This window comes from Nothobranchius furzeri, chromosome 19 (genome assembly GCF_043380555.1).
Source record: "Nothobranchius furzeri strain GRZ-AD chromosome 19, NfurGRZ-RIMD1, whole genome shotgun sequence".
In the NCBI taxonomy this organism is placed as follows: Eukaryota; Metazoa; Chordata; class Actinopteri; order Cyprinodontiformes; family Nothobranchiidae; genus Nothobranchius; species Nothobranchius furzeri.
The window spans coordinates 10,796,417-10,817,004 of NC_091759.1; the positions used below are offsets into that span (position 1 = coordinate 10,796,417).

A 20,588-nucleotide genomic window follows, 5' to 3' on the forward strand; every position below is an offset into this window, starting at 1 on the left:
TGTTTCAGTTGATATTTGCTGGAACCAAAATCAGCAGAGAGTGAAAAGAAAACAGCTCAACTTCTTCCCAAAACTAAAAGCAGGAGGATAAGTGGAAGGATGAAGATGAAGCAGCAGATATAAAGTCTGCTTTGAGAGCTGCCAGTGTCTAGTGTCACTATCTCTGTTTACACAATATCCAACTCTTGGGGTGGGTTTGACCACTTATACACACAGTACACAACCTTAAACACAATCTTCACATTCTATTGTTTTAGACAATGGAGGCTTTATTTATTTTTTTTTTTTTTTGCATTTTTCATAAAGTCAACTCCATGTGACCTTGCAAGCTGTTGTTGTCATAATACAAATGCAGTCACAGAAACCAATTAGCACCACAGACAGGGATAAAGACAAGTAATTAGAAAAGGTCAAACACTTGAACTCTGACCTTTGAAAGTGAAGTCATTCTTGTCTAGCTTTTTTTCCCGCTGTGTGATGTGAGAATTTTATCACATTAGCTCACTGCTCATTACCAAGTGAGTATCAAAAGGAAGAAAAAAGCATGAATAAAAAGCTAAATGAATCATTACTTTTCATAATAAATACTGTACAGAGACTTTGGTTTTCCCAGATAAGCATTTGTAAGAGACAGTTTCTCAGTAAGGGTATTATACTTGCATAAATTGCATATAATTGCATAAAATAAACCTCATTCATCAATTTTCTGTAATCAGTCAATGCTATTTAGGGTCAAATAGGGGTGGAGCCTACCCCAGCAATTATAAGAAAGGGTTCTTAGTGCACAACAGGGCCAAAATACAGACACATAAGAAGAACTACACACTCAAAACAATTAATTTACAATATAGTACAGGAATATTTAACCTACATATATGCAGAGGGGAACATGCAATCACAGCACAGAAATGCTGCAGCTGAGATTATAATCAGGGACCTCCACACAGCAAAAATGCTAATCCATAACCCCCCATTAAGTAGAATAAAGCAGAAAAGAGAACAAAGTCAGGATATGTTGGTTACCCAGAATTCCCTATTTTTTTCATAGTTAGATCCACTTTGGTCAAAGTTTGGGATAGTTATGAATAATTTTATGCAATATTCTCTTATTTTTGTAAATGACTCATACGTACTACCATGTGGAATCTTGGCTCATGCTTAGGTACAAATCGCGACCGCAACCCATGCATACGTGGGTTTTTTCCTTCACACAGGCTCGATTCATGCATGCTAGGTGACTTGTAAGTCACTTAATAAAAGCATCTTCATGATAAATAAACAAAAATTGGCAGATTTACAACCATTTCAGGGTTTGCTAAGTTAAAGTTTAATAGCTTTGGTTTCTGTCTTGAATAGGATTGACTCCAAAAGTTAACCAGTTTTAGATGTTCATCTAATGAGGATTTGCTAGGGGTTTCAATATAATCCACCCAGTTCCATTTTAAGTTCATTTGTTTTTCCTTTCTTTGTTAAAACACAGAAAAGGTTTTTTTTTACCTATTGTTCGTGTGTTGAGTTGGCGTCCGGTTTCTCCCATGTACGTTTTATTGCAGAGCTTGCATGGGATTTCCTAAACAACTCCACATTTATGTCCTGCTGGCATTTTGTCTTTTGGGTGTACTAGTCTTTTAGAAAGGAGTGCAAGAGAGAAACAAGTCAAAGACACACAAGAGCAGCAATTTTTTTTCCCAGATATGCAGATATTCTTCTTCCGGCTCTTGGAGAGTACAGACGCTATTTTCTCCTCTCCCTCCCTCCTCATCCCAAGGCTCTTTGTTCTGTCTTTGTGTGTACGGTGCTTTCTGCATTTTTTCTGGCAACTAGAAATGATTAAAAATGGATCTGGTCAGTTGGTCTCTCAACGAGACCGGGAGAAGGGGCTCCCGGATGCCCCTCTGGGACAGAGCCAGCTGGGCATATCATGGACTCCTAGAAACAGTGGAACCTGATATGCCTCTCTCAATTGTCTGTAGAGGATTCTGAAGATGTTTGGATATTCGTCGGTTTGGTGTAGGGATTCCTGCTGTTTGGCTTGAGCGGTTACCTGACTTACTGGAAAATTAACGAGCTTTCGAGGAATTTTTGCTCAATCCCGGAGCTCAGGGATGGAATGCATCGTACTGTGAACGCACAAACTTGTATGATTGTCGAGATGAGTTGTAAGCTTGGAACTTTGGCTGAGATTCGAGCTCTGGCACAAAAGGTGGATACCATCAAGGAGCGAGTGGACCGATCTGCACGTATTGGGATTGATTAATTACGCCATCATTGGATCTAGAGGGGTTGAAGACCAACAGAACACTAAGGCAGAGAGGAAATTATCTCTGTCTGTCCCCAAAACAATTTTTTTTATCTGAATCTGGTGCCCTTGGAGCCTGTGAGGCTGAAATGATAACTCCCCCTTCAGAAGAAATGTGGAATGTTGTTGTCACTATGGAAACTCTTTCTCCCTATCCCAGCCTGGGCGGGACTGTGACCTGTGAAGGCCGTGGAACCGTATCTAGGAGTCACTGTGCTCTCTAACCCATTAACTCCCTCCCCTGTCCAAACGGAGGTGTTGCGCGCTGCCCCATTTGGTTGCATGCACTGAAGTGAGGAGAGTCGCAACCCTACAGCCCCACCTAGTGGACACTTATGTTGTGTAATTTCTGAAGTCTGTGTGCACATCTGTCTGAGGTGTTTTTTTTTTTTTTTTTTTTTTGCATAGCAAAGCTGCCCTCCCTGTTGAGGCTAACTCTGAAGTGCCTTTTTTCCCTCCCCCTGATTCTATCCTCATATAAACCCTCTTGATCTATTACGGTAGCGCGACTCGGGTTGCGAATGACCAGTCTGATCACAGAATTGTTTGTACTGAAACTCTAATTTCTCTCTGGGATTAATAAAGTATCTTTGAATTGAAAACAAGAAGCAGAAAGTACAATGAAGAAGTCAGCCGTAACAGATCACTGCACAAGAGAAAACCATATAATGGACTCGGACAACACAAGGATCATAAACACTGAACAACAGAAATACAAAAGATGAATAAAGGAAGCTATAGAGATAAGGAGACATGGATGCGGGACCATGAACAGGGACAATGGGATTTACACATTGGATCGCACATGAGACTGCATCATCGGTGAGGGGAGAGCGGGCAGCAGAGGGCGACGACGTCCTCTGCTGCCCGCGGATAAACGGAGCAGGAAGTGACGCCACCATCAGCGTCAGCTCTGAGGAAGTTTTGCAGTCGGCAAACGAAACTGTTAGCAAGGTAAAAAAAAAAAACTTTGTGTGTTTTAAAATAACTAAAAATTGCATTAGAAACCAGACACAGCAAGGACATACCACACACAAAAAAAAAAAAACAATCCATCCAGTGGTTCATGAGAGACTTTGCTAACAGACAAACAGGATTGACTCCAATGGTTAGGGCCAAGTATCTGAGCAAAAATCAATGTGTGCGGTGACCCTGAGCTACAACAGAAAATTATAGCCTAGTATCTGTAAAATAAACTGAGTTACAACCATTTTTTAATCACTGACAATGAATTCTTGTGGTGGCCATCTTGAATCAGTGGTGGATATTAACCCTATGGATCTAAAATTCAAAGTCAAATGGAGATAAAAACAATAATTTAACCAAGTGAGATGGATGAAGAGCTCAATCTTATTCTCAACAGTTTTATGGGAAAAGGCTGGTTCTTTAAAGGAGCAATGTGTAAGCACTGTACAGTGTAATTATCACAAAACAGTCTAATGCCATTGAAACATATTTCATTCTCAGCTGGTTGGGGGGTTGTCAGATTTTTTCCATTCACACAAACAAAAGAGGGATGCAGTTATTGTTTATAGTCAGGGAGGTTGCAAAGTCTGTGCCAAGCTAAAGCAGCGGTGCTGGAATTTCTAATTTAGCATCAGCTGGCACAAAACTCCAAATTAGAGAACTGAATTCAGTAAATAGGAGCGACTCAGAAGGTGTTTTTTTTTTTTTGCTTGTACCTATATTTTCCTCTATACTGGAATGAAGCAAGCTAGAGGTTAACAGTGAGCTACGATGCTACAAACAGTCAGTTAAAAATCTCTCAAGCAAATTTTTCAATTACCATAAACTTGATATAACTGTGAAATGTGTGTGTGAAGTGAATAATGAGTCATTTGTGGCATTTTGTGTCCTTTAATGAGCTGTATAACAACAAGCTAACAGCAAGACGGCAAACAACCACATTTCCTCTAATGCCAAGGACTTATTATTATTACCATAATAAGCGTAGTAAGTGGTCCCTACCGTAAAACAACCAAGAGTGCTAATATCAGATATGACTATTTATTTATCTACTTATCACCTTACTGTGTATAACTCGTCTTCGCTTGTCATCTTCTGGTGCTGCTCTGTAACTGGAAACAGCCATGAAACTCAGAGATTGGTAGTGAGAAAGTAACTTCTTGCTTAGAAAAATGGACTGTCATTCTTCATTCTTACATATTGCATATTTAAAGGAGAGGTGAAAGAGATTAAAAAAGAAAAAGCTATTTGAAAACTTAAAGTGATAAAACTGAAAGCTACTGCTGTTTCTGTGATTTATTTATTCATTTTGGGGGGGGGGGGGTATAAAATTGGAGGGTTTGCTAATAAGAGATTTGGGGGAAAATGTATTTGCTGGTTATGAGTGTAATTGAGGCTATGAAACTAAATGTTTCATTTGGAATTTCATCTCTTCAAAAACACTTTTACTTTGACAGGGACAACTTACTGTTAGATAATATGCAGTTAGCAATTAGTGTTTAATAATAATAATAATAATAATAATAATGCATTGAACTTATATAGCGCTTTTCTAGACACCCAAAGACGCTTTCACACACTCTCACATTCACACACTGCTAGTGATGGTAAGCTACTTGTAGCCACAGTTGCCCCGGGGAGGTCTGACAGAGGCGAGGCTGCCATTTGGTGCCGTCGGCCCCTCTGACCACCACTAACACAGGCAAGTTGGGTGAAGTGTCTTGCCCAAGGACACAACAGCAGGATACCCCTGGCGGGAGCTGGAATCGAACCCATGATCATGAGGCAACCCGCTCTACCACCTGAGCTACTGCTACCCCAAATAGGTTGTTTGGTTGTTATAGCACCCTAACTTAATGGTAGGCTGTATTCAGATGTTTTTGTTGGTATGTTTCTCATATTTAAGACCAAAGAAGATAAAGAGGTAAAATAATTGTTTGCTAATATCCAAATTTGCCTTGGATCAAATGTTATGAATGTTCCTAGAAAAAAATGAGAATTTTCTTTCATAATTCTATACATCCTTGATTTTATTGCCCTTTTCCAATCCCATTTATTTATTCTTTCTTATTTTTGTTTCCTGAAACATCGGTTTACCATCGCTCTAAATTTAATATGTAATTCCAAATCTCAAATTCACTTTCTCCTGTTAAGAAAACCTTTTTCTCACTCTGTGCAATAGAAGTGTCATGTCGCATTTATGAAACAAAGACATCAATCTAGTCAAAATGACACATTCAGGACTTTGACTTTAGACACTTGGATAAACTTCGTTTTATCGAAGCAAAAAAGGGTCTGCTGACTGATTTTATTTAACCCCTGGAGGCAGTGTACCTCCACACAAACAAAAAGCTAGCAGGTTCAATTGTCACATCCTACCTCTAAGATTTATGTAGTTGACAGTGTTTGCTATGAGAGTGGAAATCTAAACTCTAGAGGCCACAAGTAGGTCAAAAGATTCACTGAGACAGGACAAAAAGAGGAAAAAAAAACGACAAATTGCACTGCTGGCTTGCAGTTGGGATCATGGTGCAATCCTCTGGTGGCCAGTGTCCTTTCAGAAGCAAGCGAGACAACTTTGCACTCATGTTACTCAGAGTGCTTTCATGTTTTTACAGACATATTGATTTTACCAACTCTTTTTTGACACCTAATTTTGTTTACTTGAAGAAATGTGATATTGTGGAAGAGTAACTCCCCTGAGGATCAAATGGTCAAGCAAATAATCAAAGATGTTTGGTTTTCCACCTGTCATTTCTTATTCATCACTATTATTTTGTTGAGTTCTGCATTCAGACTGAATTAGTATGGAATGTCAAACTGCTGTGACTGCAGGAGTTGTCATGTCCTTTGGTCCCTAATGGGACATCTGAGCAGTCATGTTTCACTGGTTTGTTCTGAACTGCTATTAAGGATTAGAGTATTTTTATGTGCTTGATGCTTTGTCTTTCTAACTATATAGCTGTGTTTCCACTAGAGGAAAAGGTGACTGGGAAAATACAATGGCCAGTCCACTCAGCCATTGTGTCTCCATACCAAATCACCATTTCAAGACTTTGCTACGATGTCTCAGCAATGATTGATGTGACTGATCAGATGGGAGAGCAGTTGTGTGATGTAAAAAGCAACGTTCAATGACCAGAAGCAGCATTGTTTTTTGCGATACACTGTTGGAGATCGTGAAACAGCTTAAATTATGGCAAAGTGGAAGGATTTCTGCACTATTTTCCAGCGTTGAAATTTTAGAAATTGATTTGAAAGCAGCATCAACATTGCTTATTTTCTTTCCGTACCATTGTGCTTTGCCAGACTTTTCCAAATGCCGGTTTTATGGCAACATTACCCACAAGTCCAGCCAAGAGCTTCTACCAGGCCTTTTGTGAGTTCTGTAATGAAGGTACATTGTCTCTGAAATGGCCCGGAAGGCGGTCCTTTCAGGTTGGCCCTATGAAACGGAGACGCATACATACTGTAGGTCTGGTAAAATTAACCCGTCTTTCCAATAGCGGAAATGGTGTCCCCGACCCCCACTTCTTCTGGCACTCGCAGAGTACAGATGCTTCTGCTTTTGCTCCCTTATCTTTTTTCCCAAGGCTCTTTGTCCTGTCTGCCTACAGAGCGCTTCTCTGCATTTCTTCTGGAAATCCCTATTTTTTAGAAATGGATTTAATTAATTGGTCATTCAACGCGATTGATAAGATTTTTTATACGATGAGAATGGAGGAGGGGGCTCCCACTTGCCCGCAAGGGACACACGCAGCGGGATATGCGCTCAATTCCTGGAAGGTGTGGAGGATCGCATGTCTCTCTCAGCTGTCCATTGAGGACGTCGAAGATATGTGGATATTTGGCCTCATGATTACTGGATTTCTTCCGATTGGGGTGGGAGGATATCTGGTTTTCTGGAAATTTGGGAAAACGGGAGCGATTGGAGGGCGACCCGCACCGACGGAAAGCACCGCCCAAATGGAGACCTCACAGACTGGGACGTTACTCAAGGTGAATCGTAAGCTGGACAATGTCCTAGTTGCGTTACCGGTGTTAGTGCGCAAAATGGATGTCATCTCGGAGAGGGTCACCGGACGGTGTGGAGATGTTTAAAACCTAAATTGGCTTCACTGAAGGACTGGAATGACCAGTTAAAAGACTGAAGGCAGAGAGGAAAATTATCTCAGCCTGACCCAAACAAAGTCTTGTTATCCAAATCTGACGCCAAGGCAGCTTTGAGATGCCAACAACAACAACCCCCACGAGGGAAGGAATGCAGACAGATGCTGTGAAAACCCGACCTCCCCCCTGCCTTCAGATTGTGGACTTCTGCCTAGCGAGGTCATCAACCTGCAGGGTCAATGTGCTCTGCGTTCCTCCCAAGATCTCCCTCCCACCTGCGATCTACAGTGGTTGAGCGCCGTACATGGCTGCTCTCGCTGGGGGAAACAGGATCCCAGCCCCCCCGCCTTCCTATTGTGATGTTGTGTTGTGCTATCTGTTGCTTATCTGTTGAGGTGTTTTTTCACAGAGCAAAGCTACCCTCCTGGGGGTGAGAGTAGCTGTGAAGTGCCTTTTTTTCCCCTCCTCCCGAATCCATTCCTCATGTTATCCTTTTCTCTCTCTATTAAGGTAGCGCGACTCGGTTGCGAATGACCACAGTCACCAATTCTTGTCATGTGTCTTGCCCAGTATGTCTGATCTCTGAATTGTGTGTACTGAAACTCTAATTTCCCTTCCCTGGGACAAATAAAGCTTTTCATTCATTTCATTCATTCATTTCATTTTCACTCATTCATTTTCATTCATGCCTAATCACCCCAAAATGCCTCCACCTCAGAACCAAACCTGCCCCAGAACACCAGTAACCAGCTTCCATCCCACTCGTCATTTCTCTCATGCATCATACCTGACTTCCTGCCCATGTCATCAGCCCGGGACTACAGTATATCAGGAAGTGCTCTGCTTCTGCTCGGGGTTCAGTCATTGGCCATGTTCAAAGTGAGCCAGTTTTGCGCAGATTAGATCATCGATGATCAGAGCGCAGTGCATGCCGGTTAGATTTGTGTCCGACTTGCTCTGACAGTATGCCAAAATAGGCAACGATAACCTTGTGAGATCAAGTGGCCGCAGATTTTGGAGCAAGGTGCTGCAGTTGGTCTCCACTGGCAGCAAAGCCAAGGGCATGACGGAAAACGCCTGCCTCTCACCTGATCTAAGATCTGATTGGTTCCCATTTTGATCCAAACATCTGGTTGTAGAATGTAAAATGTTAGTTGTTCATATGTATTCTGTAAATCATGTTACGTTGATGATGACAACTTTATAGGCCATAAAGAGGAATGTGATTTGTTTTCTTTTGTCACGTTTCCTATAAGCACACTAAAACTCTACGGCTGATAACCTTTACTTATTATTACTGTGATATTCTAATGAGCTTTGAAAGAAAAGCGTCTGGACTTCTTTGAGTTGCTTGAAGACGTTTCACCTCTCATCCGAGAGGCTTCTTCAGTTCTAAGGTCAAATGGTGGAGAGTCCCAGATTTAAATCCATTGGGAGTTTCCCCCCGAAGAGGGAACAAAAGACCACCGATGATCTTCTAGGTGAGAGGTGAAATGTCTTCAAGCAACTCAAAGAAGTCCAGACGCTTTTCTTTCAAAGCTCATTAGACTACAATGACCTGGATGACTGAGAACGTTCACAGACATTACTGTGATATCTTCGTGTGCACATGTCTACATTATATGATATCCACAAGCATGTGACGATGTGTTTCAGTCGCTAACAGGCACCAGAATCAAAGTAAAAAAATAAACAAGTATGAATGCTAATGCGATATCTTCATCCAACATCACCCATGAGCTACACATGTAGGGACTTGAACATTGGCTTTCAGCCACTCCCCCTGCTGCGTCTGTTTGCTCTTGTCTGTTTTCCAGGCGAGGAGCTGCTCATCTCGAACAAGGCCATTGTTTCATCAGAGCTTTGTCCAGAGATTTCCAGACAATCAAGTCAGCTTTCCAGACCTGTCGACTTCCTGTAAATTTCTCTTCATTATTCTGGAACCGCGGTGCGCTCTTGTTTCCTTTCGAGCCATGCACCGCGGTTTCTACATTAACTGCATGTCTGTCCAAACCCAGCGCCAGTCACTCCGCGTTTGGGTGAAAACACCACACCACATCTGAACTCCTACTTCTGCCTGCTCACTTCAGACCCAGACTGACAAAAAGGCTAGGTTTTATTTTTTATTTTTGGGTGGTTATGACTTTAACTCATGTATATACTTAACAAAAGACACTTTTTACATCAGTTCAGTGATCATTTCAACAATAAATATAAAATGTTTGGTTTAAGTTTAACCATCAAATCAGATCAAAAGCTTTAAAAAATAAAACTGAGCTCGTAACTCAAAAACAAATTGCATCCCAAACTGAGAATGGGTTTATTTCAAAGGGATAACTCTATCTGCTGTGCAGCGGTGACAAATTACACTTTACATTGCGTCTCATCTGTGGTTCGGAGAAATCCAGTGATGAACATGAGGTAAAAATTCCTTCAGATTAACAGATAGCACCGGCCAAAGAAATTCAAATAATTCATGTTTTTTTTTCTTGCTGCAGCAGCTGAAGGACATTCATGCTGCTGAATGATTAACATTTTTAACTCTAATATTTATGACCTGATTTTATTCCTGCCAGAATGAGCAGCTGGAAGATGTTGTCATTTAATTGCCGCCCATTGATCTTAAACTATATAAGACTCAAAGAAAGATGGTGGATGCAACAACAGCTGGTGAATAAAATAAAGTTAGTTACGGATATTCCTTCCCGCCAACACTTTTATTATACTTACATATGGAAAAAGAAAATAATTTTGTGGAGATCAAACTATCTATGCTGAGTAATAATGGGAGGAAACTCCAAGTTTTTGAAAATGAGTTGAAATTATATTGGCTTGACTTGTTTTCTGTTCTTGTGTGTTTTTGCACAATGAAAATGACATATTGCAAGCATCATCTGTGAAGTTTTCTAATTAGTTAATTTTATTTATATTGTAATAAATGGCCTTGTTGGTGCTTTCAGATTTCATGGGAATAGATTTGTCTTCAGATACTATAAATTTAGATCCTATATCAACAGCTTTCTAACTGCTGTGATAATAGAGACTCCTGTATCTCTGAACGCTAACTGGCAGAGACACCTATTGATCTGTAAGTTGGTGCAGCAGTTCGGTCGGAGGCCTGCAACATAAACGCGAAGCTCCTGTAATTACTCGTGCCATCTCTGACACAATCTGGGTCGTTTCTCTACATGACCATAAAGCCGCATGTAACATAATAATTATTGAAACATTTAGTCTGATTGTTGTTCATGGGGAGTGCTGATTGGTATCCATTTTTGCAGTTTGTATCCACAAACAAGATAAAAATAACACTTGGGCATCACTCTCTGCAATACCAGAACAAAAACATTTGATCCATTCCAAACAAAAGATGAAAAGCTCCAGCAGATTATTTACAGAGTTGCAGCAGTCAAGAGGTGTTTCATTGTAGAAGTGATCTTTTCAGATTCCATTTTTATTGTATTTATTTGATTATTAACACTGTCAATCATGTGCAATCAAACTTTGCTGGGAAATAAGAGGGGAATGCAACACTCTTGAATTATTGCCATTTGAACAAAGCCTGGCTTTAAAGCTTTTAAAGCTACTGTAGCACATTTGCCTAACCCCGGGTTTCCACGGGAGCCGTCAGCAGCACGTTACTGCAGCAGCACGTCTAGCTGCTGCTTGGCCCTTCCCACGAGACGCGAAGCAGCAGGGGAGCAGCTGTCACCGACCGAGCACGAAGTCACACGAGTGACTTCGTCAGTAAACACAACAACAAGCTGGAGAAAATTACAACATGGTTTGTGTTTTATGTTCTGTCCGTTTTATAATCGTCAATACGGACCTGAAAAACAAAGGAGACCGCTAGCTAGGTGATAACTTCTCACGGGGCCGCACAGTTAGTAACTTTTTTTTAAAAGTAAAGCAACCGGAAGGCAGTACGTTTCTTTATTCTGAAAATCTCGGGAGCTTCTCTCCGTTTCCGCGTCCGATTTCCTGTCTTTCCTTCCCCAAAAATGTCGAACTTGACCCGTTTCAGAGGCGTCGCGCGTAGAAAATAGAACCGGCGCGTAAAGGCCGCGACATGCTGCTCCTGAGACGCGGCCGACTCGCGCTGCTGACGACTCCAGTGGAAAAGGTTCTGTTGACCACAGCAGTTCCTATCAGCAGCTATGACGTGCTGCTGCAGTAACGTGCTGCTGACGGCTCCTGTGGAAAGCCGGGGTAATACCTACAGTCAATAACACGGCTCGGTCCAAAGCAGCTATTGGATCATCAGTCTCATTGAACCACTGCACTTCCATATTTACCTGGATCCTACACTCATTACGCAGTGTGCATTTAGCAACAGAACATCACTGGTGTGAGAGGTTATCTGCTCAATATCAGAGAAGGAGAAACAGCCGGCTGCTACCCCTTCAAATTTAGGACAAACTACCAGAGACCCAAAAAGAAAAACACCATGTGAATTAATAGAAAACTGGACCTAGAAAATTGCAGTTGGTAATTAGCACTCTCTCTTTTACTGCAGCATTGCACATTTCCATATCATGGCCAGGGATGATAGTCGATGAGAGGGTTGAGTTAAGGTTCAAAAGCTAGTTTGTGTTTTTGCCATTGCAACTTTAACATTTATGAATAATTACCCTCCTTTTTGCTCGAAACTACATTGTGAATGGCCTCTCTCTGTAGAAGAAATAATAGAGTTTATATCCCACAATGAATGGCTAAAACCAACTAGTTCATGCAAATGCTGTTTTATAGTAATGATTTACACCACATTCAATGTTACAGCAATATCTCACTATTTATGCTGGTAGCATCTGCATAAAATCACGACAATTCAAAGATGCAAAAAGAAAAAAATGACCGAAAGACCAAAGATCTGAAATGTGTCAGCAATCAGCTTTGGAAGTGGGGTCCTTTAGAGTATCTCAGGCAACTGAAACTGCAAATCCAAATAGAGTTTTCCAGACAATCCTGTGTGTATGACTGCCATTTTAAAATGACACATTTTCATATTTTACAGCATTTATTAATATGTTATTCAAGGCATATTCAAAATTCAGTAGAATTAACATTTTGTGAACATTTTGGCAGAAATACCAGTACGTGTTTCCCCATACTTAATCCCTGGATGCAAAGTTTTAAAGCTGCTTGTGATGCTCGCCGCGGGAAATAATCATATAATCCGTTGTAATCAACCTTTAAATGTAACTCTGACATCTCTTTGGGGGACTGAACAGAACATATCCATTTATCCTCTTCATTCACACCGTCACCCAGCAACTGTAAACGTCTACTTCCTGATTACTGGTTACCTGCCACTACATCAGTGAGAATTTGGCCTCTGAAAAGCATCACAGGATAGACCAAACTGGCGTTTGACTACTGGCGGTTTTCCATCATGACAGGAGTCCTTAAATTACTAGAACACTTTGACACAGACTTGGTATATTTTCCACCCACAGAGTCATTAACATTGACATTTTTGGTCAGAGTGTTGGAGAGGAGTCAAAATAAATTTCCCATAAGTGGATGTCAAAAATGCATGTCATTCTGTTGAAATCAGCCAAAACCATTAAGTTTTTAATTTTTTAATTTTTTTTTTTGTGTGAGTGTGATTAAAACAGATGTGTATCACAATAATAGGGGTTCAATAATGGAACAATTTAGAAGAAGAAATCAAAGTAAGTACAAATATAAATGTGTTTAAAATGAATTATAAAAAACATATTCTGAACAAGTATATAGTGGAAAATCGATGATTTATGTGGGTGTCCTTTATTCTAAGGAAAAGTAAATTGTATCAATTGTAAAAAGATGTGCTTTCTTTTCTTTTTTTTTTTTTTTTGTTTTTTTTTTCCATATGGTTTGGTGGGTTTTTTTTTTTTGGTGACTTGTACCATTTTGTTTGTTTTAATGTAGGTTTTGTGTTAGATTTAGTAAACAAGTAAAAATTACTTGTATAAAGGGGTAGGGACATATAAGTTTCCACTTCAGCCTACTCCTTTTCAAACAGAGAAGAAGGGATGATGATATGTATTTTTTCTGTTTGTGGTATTTAAAAAAAATTATGTATGTTTTCTTTGTTTGAAATAAACTAAACTAAACTAAAAAGCTAAAAGTGTGACTGTTTGTTTGTCATACTGACATCACGCTTTACTGGAAAAAGCAGATGGCCACAAAAGAAACATTAACCTGGGAGCCACATTCTCAAAAGAAACACCGCCTTTATTCCTTGAAGCTTTGAGACCCTGCCACTGAGTCCCCGCTTTTAGTGATACCTTGTTCTTCATCTCTATTATATCATCTCTAAAGGTCAACATGTGACTTATTTTTATTTATTTTTGTTTTACTGGAACTCCACTTTTCTGACACGAAAGAAGTGACATGAGAGGAAACGTATGCCCCATTGTGTCGGTGTATGCAAGTGTCAGATCGAACCGCATGAGTGTGCGGCGCTCAGGTGTTATTAAAGAGCAAGTCACCCCCAAATCACTTTTTTTTTTGCTGATAAACTTTATAAACAAGTGTCTAATCATGTTACAGACACGTGTAGTCAATAATTTTGCACTTCAGTGCATTTGGTTAAAATTCAAATATTCTGCCTAAAACTGTCAGTGTTGCGCCGTCGTCAGGGAAAAATTCTGCACTGTATTTGAATTTAAATCTGCCACCGCTATTGGCTAAGAGGTATGCTATGATGTCTTCTGGTACATTATGATGTCATAATGCCATTGTGAGCCTATGTGTGTGTGTATTTGTTAGCAGCTCCGCCCTCTCGGTCTGCCGAGCAACAGCATTTGTTGCATTTTTCAAACATGAAGTGGGAGTGAAGTAAGTTTCTTGTAGGGGGTGACTTGCTCTTTAAGGCACGAGTGAAAGGTGAGCCATTACAAACCACCAGGCGACCCTGTTGCCATGGTAGCACAAATGTAAGTGCCAGACAGTCTTTCTGAGTCTCTGAAAGTTAAAAGCAACAGGGATTTATTTATATATTTTTTGACTAAAAGCCTTTCAGGTCAAGAAAAGAGCAGACTTAAAAAATGTCTTCAGATGGAGTGAGAGGAGAACTTTAAGGTCCAATGTTAAGTTTCCTCTTTCACAAAGTGAATCTTCTTCCACAGGTTGACGTGAGGATGACAAGTGAGAGATCCTGATAGAGCTGTGCCAAAGCCCTGTTGTGACTGATGAAGTGGAGTCACTGAAATGCTCTCTGATCCAGTTTTACTGGAGTTTGTTTGCACTTATAAATGATCCAACCTGGGACAGGAACAAAATGAGGTGGGAGGAACAAATGGATATGCAGATCTAGCGAAGGGACGAGGGAAAGGGAGGCCTTTGGGGGATTTGTAAACACACAAACAAAGCATAGAGATTGTTTGAGGAAACTGGGATGGTAAATCAGAGTGGCTACAGAGGCAAAAAAAGGCAAAGTCATGAAAGGGATGCATGAATACACAAGAGGCAAATGCACAAAGATGAAGCAGAAGATGAGTGTTTATTAGTGACAACACTCAGACTGCAAAGAATATGTGAGTGCTTGTGTTATAGTACGTAAAGATTGATCTATTTGAGGAGATTATGAAAAACTGTGAAACAAAAACCACAATAAAAGAAAAACACCTCAGTATGGCAACCTTAATAACAACTATTATTTAAATGACTCTTTTTCTGACAAAGCAACTCATCCCCAGTGTACCTTGTTGTATCTAGGACATAGACAGATTATGGTCTGGGGTCCTGAAGCTGCCCATGAATCATCAGATTGAAACACTAACAAACAAATAAACAAAAAACTGCTTGAAAAATTCAACCAGTTCTTTATCTGATAATCTGGTAATGCTTCATTTTACAGTCCCCTAATTAATAAGTGCTTGCATGGTAATTACATAGTAAGTAAAAGTGTATTATTGTTTCTGAGTTCTTAAACAGTTATTACCATGTAACTCAGATTCAGTTCTAGTTTTTATTTTTATTGATCATTCCCAGTAATTACTGCTTTACACAATACATACTCGTTATTACAATTATACACTTTAATTACACAATAATTCACTTTAACTTACCATGTAATTACCATGTAAGTATTTTGTAATTAGGGGACTGTAAAAGGAAGCGTTACCAACAATACGGAGGAAAACTGACTGTACCGTCCTTTTAGAAGTTGACAGAATGCTGTCTATGTTTTTTTTAAACTAAAATGAGAATAAAACATTGATGTTTCTCTGATTTGGAAGGCCAACAGTTCATTGACAGAGAAAATGTCTTTGAAAAGAGGAAATATTAATCCAATATGACTATTCATTTTCGAGACCAGGGCTAGTGTCTAAATTAAATGCCAATTAAATGCCATGAAAAAGTGATGTATAAAGGTACAGTCCCATTAGTCATCACACACTAGTTAAATTCATCCTTGCATTTGACCCACCCCTGTGGGGAGCGGTGAGTTGCAGCTGTAGTCGCGCTAGGGAACTATCTGGTAATTTAACCCCCCAATCCAACCCCTTACAAGCTGAGTGTCAAACAGGGAGGCATTGGGTCCCATTTTTTAAAGTTTTAGTATGACTCGACCAAGATTTAAACCCAGATCTCCCAGTCCCAGGATGAACACTCTACCACTAGGCCACTGAGAGAATAGGGAGCCTAAGTCTCCTTCCTTTCCAGTCGGCTCATGGGTCCCCGGAAGAACAAAAAAATAAATGAAAGTCAACGGGGCAAAAAAGGCAAATTTCTAATCCACTTTGCCTTAGACCCTGGATCACACAATTGTTATACTGCAATTTAAATCAAAACTAATGATAGGTATTTCGACCATTCCTGTCACATACTTAGAGATTTATAAGCTTGTAAAAGTTCGTAATTAGCATGACTATAAATTAGACATCAGCACGTTACATATATGACGTCACCCCAGAATCTCTTTCCATCTAGAATAGCTGCTACTTACCAAATGGCCAGATTTATGGTGGTTTTCCCCTCCTGAAGGAAGGATTTTAAGTGCACTAAACTTACAGCCATTTCCCCTCTGTTTTTCTCAGTGTCTGGTTGTCATCATCTGCCCCTGCCCTTGATTAGCCCCTATTGGTTTTACCTGTCCCTTGTTAACCTGCCCAAGTGTTCCTGATTTTCCCCAGTGTTTTTATACCTCCCGTCTCGTTATGTCCTTTGTCAGATCATTGTGGTTTGGTTGTCATCGTTGTCTCGTGCTGTTCGTTCCCGCTCTACCATTAAATAATTTTTTTCTTTATCCATGCCTGCCTTTTGGGCTCCCGGTCAGCTCCACCACACATGGTCCGCCTCCAACTACTCCGCAACGTGACACTGGTTCGTGATGCGCATTTGTAGTCCTGGACTTATTTTCACATAAAATCTAAAATAACGTTTCTCCTCATTTGAAAATAAGTGCATTCTTGGTATCAAAATGCATATTTAAAATTCATGGACATCATATGTAAAATCCATGGCACATAACAAGTGGAATTAGAAAATAGCGTTTTTAGCCCCATTGAATTGCATTATTTTTTCGTTCTTCCAGGGACCCATGGTCTAGAAGTAGATGGGCGTGACTTAGGGTCCCTATAGTTTTACAAAGCAAACAACATTCTACCAAGACCACAACATTTTACTACAAGTCATGCAAGCAAAACAAATGTAGCTTTTCTCTGAATGAGCACTTTTGCAGATGATATGATGCTATATATGATAGATGCAGGACAAAAAATGTGCCCTTCAGTTAGATTTAAAAAATGTTCAATCACATTTTATTAAAATGACCCTATCATTATTAATAAAATAAAACAGGCTCTGCAGGTCCTTGGGCTTCCTGAAATCTATAACCGGCATCTAAGATGTTTAATCAACACCCTATTATTCCCAATCTTTGTTTCCTTTTTAAGAAAGCTGCTAATCTTATAAATGACACTCAATCCATTAGTAGCCATAAACTGAGCAAGACCAAGTTCTTCTGAAATAGATGGAAATAACTAAACAGTTTACAAAGTTATATCTTGTAGTTGGTGTCCTATTGCGGTCCTCTAATTGACATTCAAACACTTTACAAATAAGACAAGTTAATTCTACACCTCAAAGACAATAGAGGAATTAAAGTACTTACCCATTCGGACGGCAGAGAGGGTGTTGGCCTGGCTGAAGGAGAGCGGTGCCATAGTCAGAAGCAGGACGGCAACATAAATCGACAGCAGCAGTGCTGGCAGAGCCGGCATCTTCCACTGCTCCTCATGGAGAATGGTCTGCTGGCTGCCTGTACCGCCACCTTCAAAACAGACAGAGGAGCATCACTACTGGGGCATACATCACTGTTCATGTTTTACTACATATCACTTAAAAAATTGATGTCACACACTTCATTTACTGAATCATTGATTATGAATGTGGACTGTAAAAAATACCCTTTTGGACTAACAGTGTGTAGAAGAAAGGTTTGACACAAAGTATTAAAAGATTAAAAGGGAAAAGGTTTGAAGACTTTCACCAATAAAGTTCCATAAAATAATGTTGCACAGAAAAGGATCTTTAAAATGTTGGAACTTACAAATTTGAAAAAGAAAAGATCACAAATGCTCAAAATGCATCAAAGTTAATGACTTAAAATTATAATTTCATTTGTTTAACTTCTAAAGATTAGATTTCCAATCTGGAAGTAAACCTCAACATGTTAACATCATGCAACTTGTTGATTTTTCTCTTTTCTAAAATGTTAAGAACCAATTAAAAACCTTTTAAAAAAATAAAAATACGATTCAAGTGGAAATTAAAAGTCAACAGGAGAATTTCTCTAACATTTCCCTTTGAATCACACATAAATGCAATCCCCAAACTGTCATTTGCACTGAAATAAAAGAGAACACATCCCATTTTTGAAGAGCCAAGAGCCACTGATTCTGGAGAGTGCCCAAACAGCTGTGTCCCCAGAATGAACCTCAAGTTTGCCAACAACCACAAAAACAAAATGAATAAATGCAACAGCAGAGGAAAATGAGACAACAACAAACAATATGAAAGGAAACAAGCGGACGTTTGGAGAAACTGATGAAAAGGTGCGTTTGGAAGAGACTAAGAGAGTGACAGGGTTCAAGAAAAAGGCAAATTAAAAGTCAGGGAGTTATCAGACATGGAAAATAGGACAGATATGTGATGCGGAGCAGAGACAGGAAATTAGAAATGGCTGCAGGTGGAAAAAAACAAATAATGACAACAATTAATTAGCGTATTTCCTGTAGGGAATGCTATCATGTCAGCTGGCAAACAGTGCCAATGGGTCTTTGCTGATACAAACCACCCTCACAGTTCACTGCAGCAGCTCGTGGGCTAATCACAGCCGCAACTCTATTAGCCGTTTTCAGTCCAATCTCATTTCACATTGGAGGCGTTTAGCTGACACACATTCACAGCGATTTACATGGAGAGCTAACCATTAGACTTTAAAGCCTCTCTTCATCAACTTCACCAGAGAAGATGGTACGGGTCATGGCAGTGGTAATAAAAACCGAGCATGTTCTTCAGGAAAAGGATTTATTAATATGTATGAGGAGCAGGAAGAACAAGATGAATCTGAGTTGTGTTACATATGCAACACCCCATGTACCCAATGAAAGAGCAATTCATGGGTTTAACAATTAAGAGTTTTTATATATTTTAATTGATAAAACCACCAACAATAAATGATCAAGTCATACTGCTGACACACCACGCATTTATGAAATATGAACTAAGCTAAAAAGGAAATCATGAATGTTATTGGAGAAACTATGGAATAAACTAAAGTAGGACAGGAAGCAGCAAGAGACCACGTCCAGAGAGGAGCTGATTACCCAAAGATGCTAGCCTGGCAAGCTAGACTAAATAAATGTATTATTTAGTCTGGCCACGCTCCATTGACGGCTCCCGGTTGTGGGGCGGGTTCTACCGTTGTCTTTCAAATGATCTCCGCATTCCACTGGACAATGAATGTGACAAACTCTTGTTTCACTCTGTTGCATCATCCCACCCACCAGGCATATAGAGTGCCCTGATTGGCCCACAAAGCGGATAAAGCTCTGTGATTTGTTCACTAAGCAGATAGAGCACTATGATTGGCCCACCATTATGGACCAATCACAGCTCTTTATGTGTTTGAAACCCCTCTAGAGAGCTGTGATTGGCTAGCCAGAGTCCTGGTAGGAGCTGCTGAGGTTCCAATGGAGCATGCCTAGACCAAACTTTGCAAAGCAAGAATTTGGTCTAGTTCACTAGGCTACAAAGATGCTACAGGAAAATGAGCCAAACTTTGGGATAAACTACAACATTTAAATTAAATAAAAAGTTTTGATTTTCTTTTTAAATGTAAATGTTTTTATGCCATGGGTTCACGTCTGATTATGTCATTTAGCAAGAAATGTTTTTTAAGTGAATAAAGCATGCATTTAATGAGAACACACTCCATAACAGCTTTCATTTATGTTTCCCATTCACTGTAAATCCACACAATTTTTCTTATTCAATTCAATTCAATTCAAAAATACTTCATTAATCCCAGAGCGAAATCGATTGCTGTAGTAGCTCAGAATAATAATAATAATCAAGTCATCAAAAAGTTATTGTATATTACAATGGCTGTTGGCAGGAAGGATCTCCAGTAGCGGTCAGTGTTGCAGCGAAACTGAAGAAGCCTCTGACTGAAGACACTCTTCCGTTGTCGGACAGTCTTGAGAAGAGAATGCTCAGGGTTGTCCATCATTTTCTTGATTCTCTGGAGAATCCTTCTTTGCATTATCTCCTCCATTGGTTCCACAGTCGTCCCCAGAACAGAACCAGCCTTTTATATTAGGCTCATATATATATATATATATATATATATTAGGCTCATATATATATATATATATATATATATATATATATATATATATATATACACATACATATATATAATTCATATGTACACTCATATACTCATTTATATATATTTAGATATTATTCATATGTATATCCCCCGACAAAGCGTTTTCCTTTCCTTTCCTTTTCTATTCTATTCTATTCTATTCTATTCTATTCTATTCAAACTAAAAGAAGAACGCAGTTGTCTCTGCTGCAGATCCTCATGAATTCATTACATGCTGAGATTTCTGCTGTCCACACAGACAAGCATCTGCCCAAAATGTTGCGTTCAAATAAAACATGTAAATAATCAAAGGCATTGAGGACAGGAACACAATGTTTCATTGGA

The 20,588-nt window shown here is 39.6% G+C and overlaps 1 protein-coding gene across 1 annotated transcript in view; it reads right to left on the reverse strand.

Moving 5' to 3' along the window:
- Positions 1-20,588, reverse strand: part of LOC107394580 (glutamate receptor ionotropic, kainate 5) — a 323,717-nt gene that overhangs the window by 107,066 nt on the left and 196,063 nt on the right. Inside the window, exon 4 of the mRNA XM_070547633.1 lies at positions 17,481-17,639. Coding sequence (XP_070403734.1) covers positions 17,481-17,589 — 109 coding nt within the window. The 5' untranslated portion in view covers positions 17,590-17,639. The remainder of the gene's footprint in view (positions 1-17,480; positions 17,640-20,588) is intronic.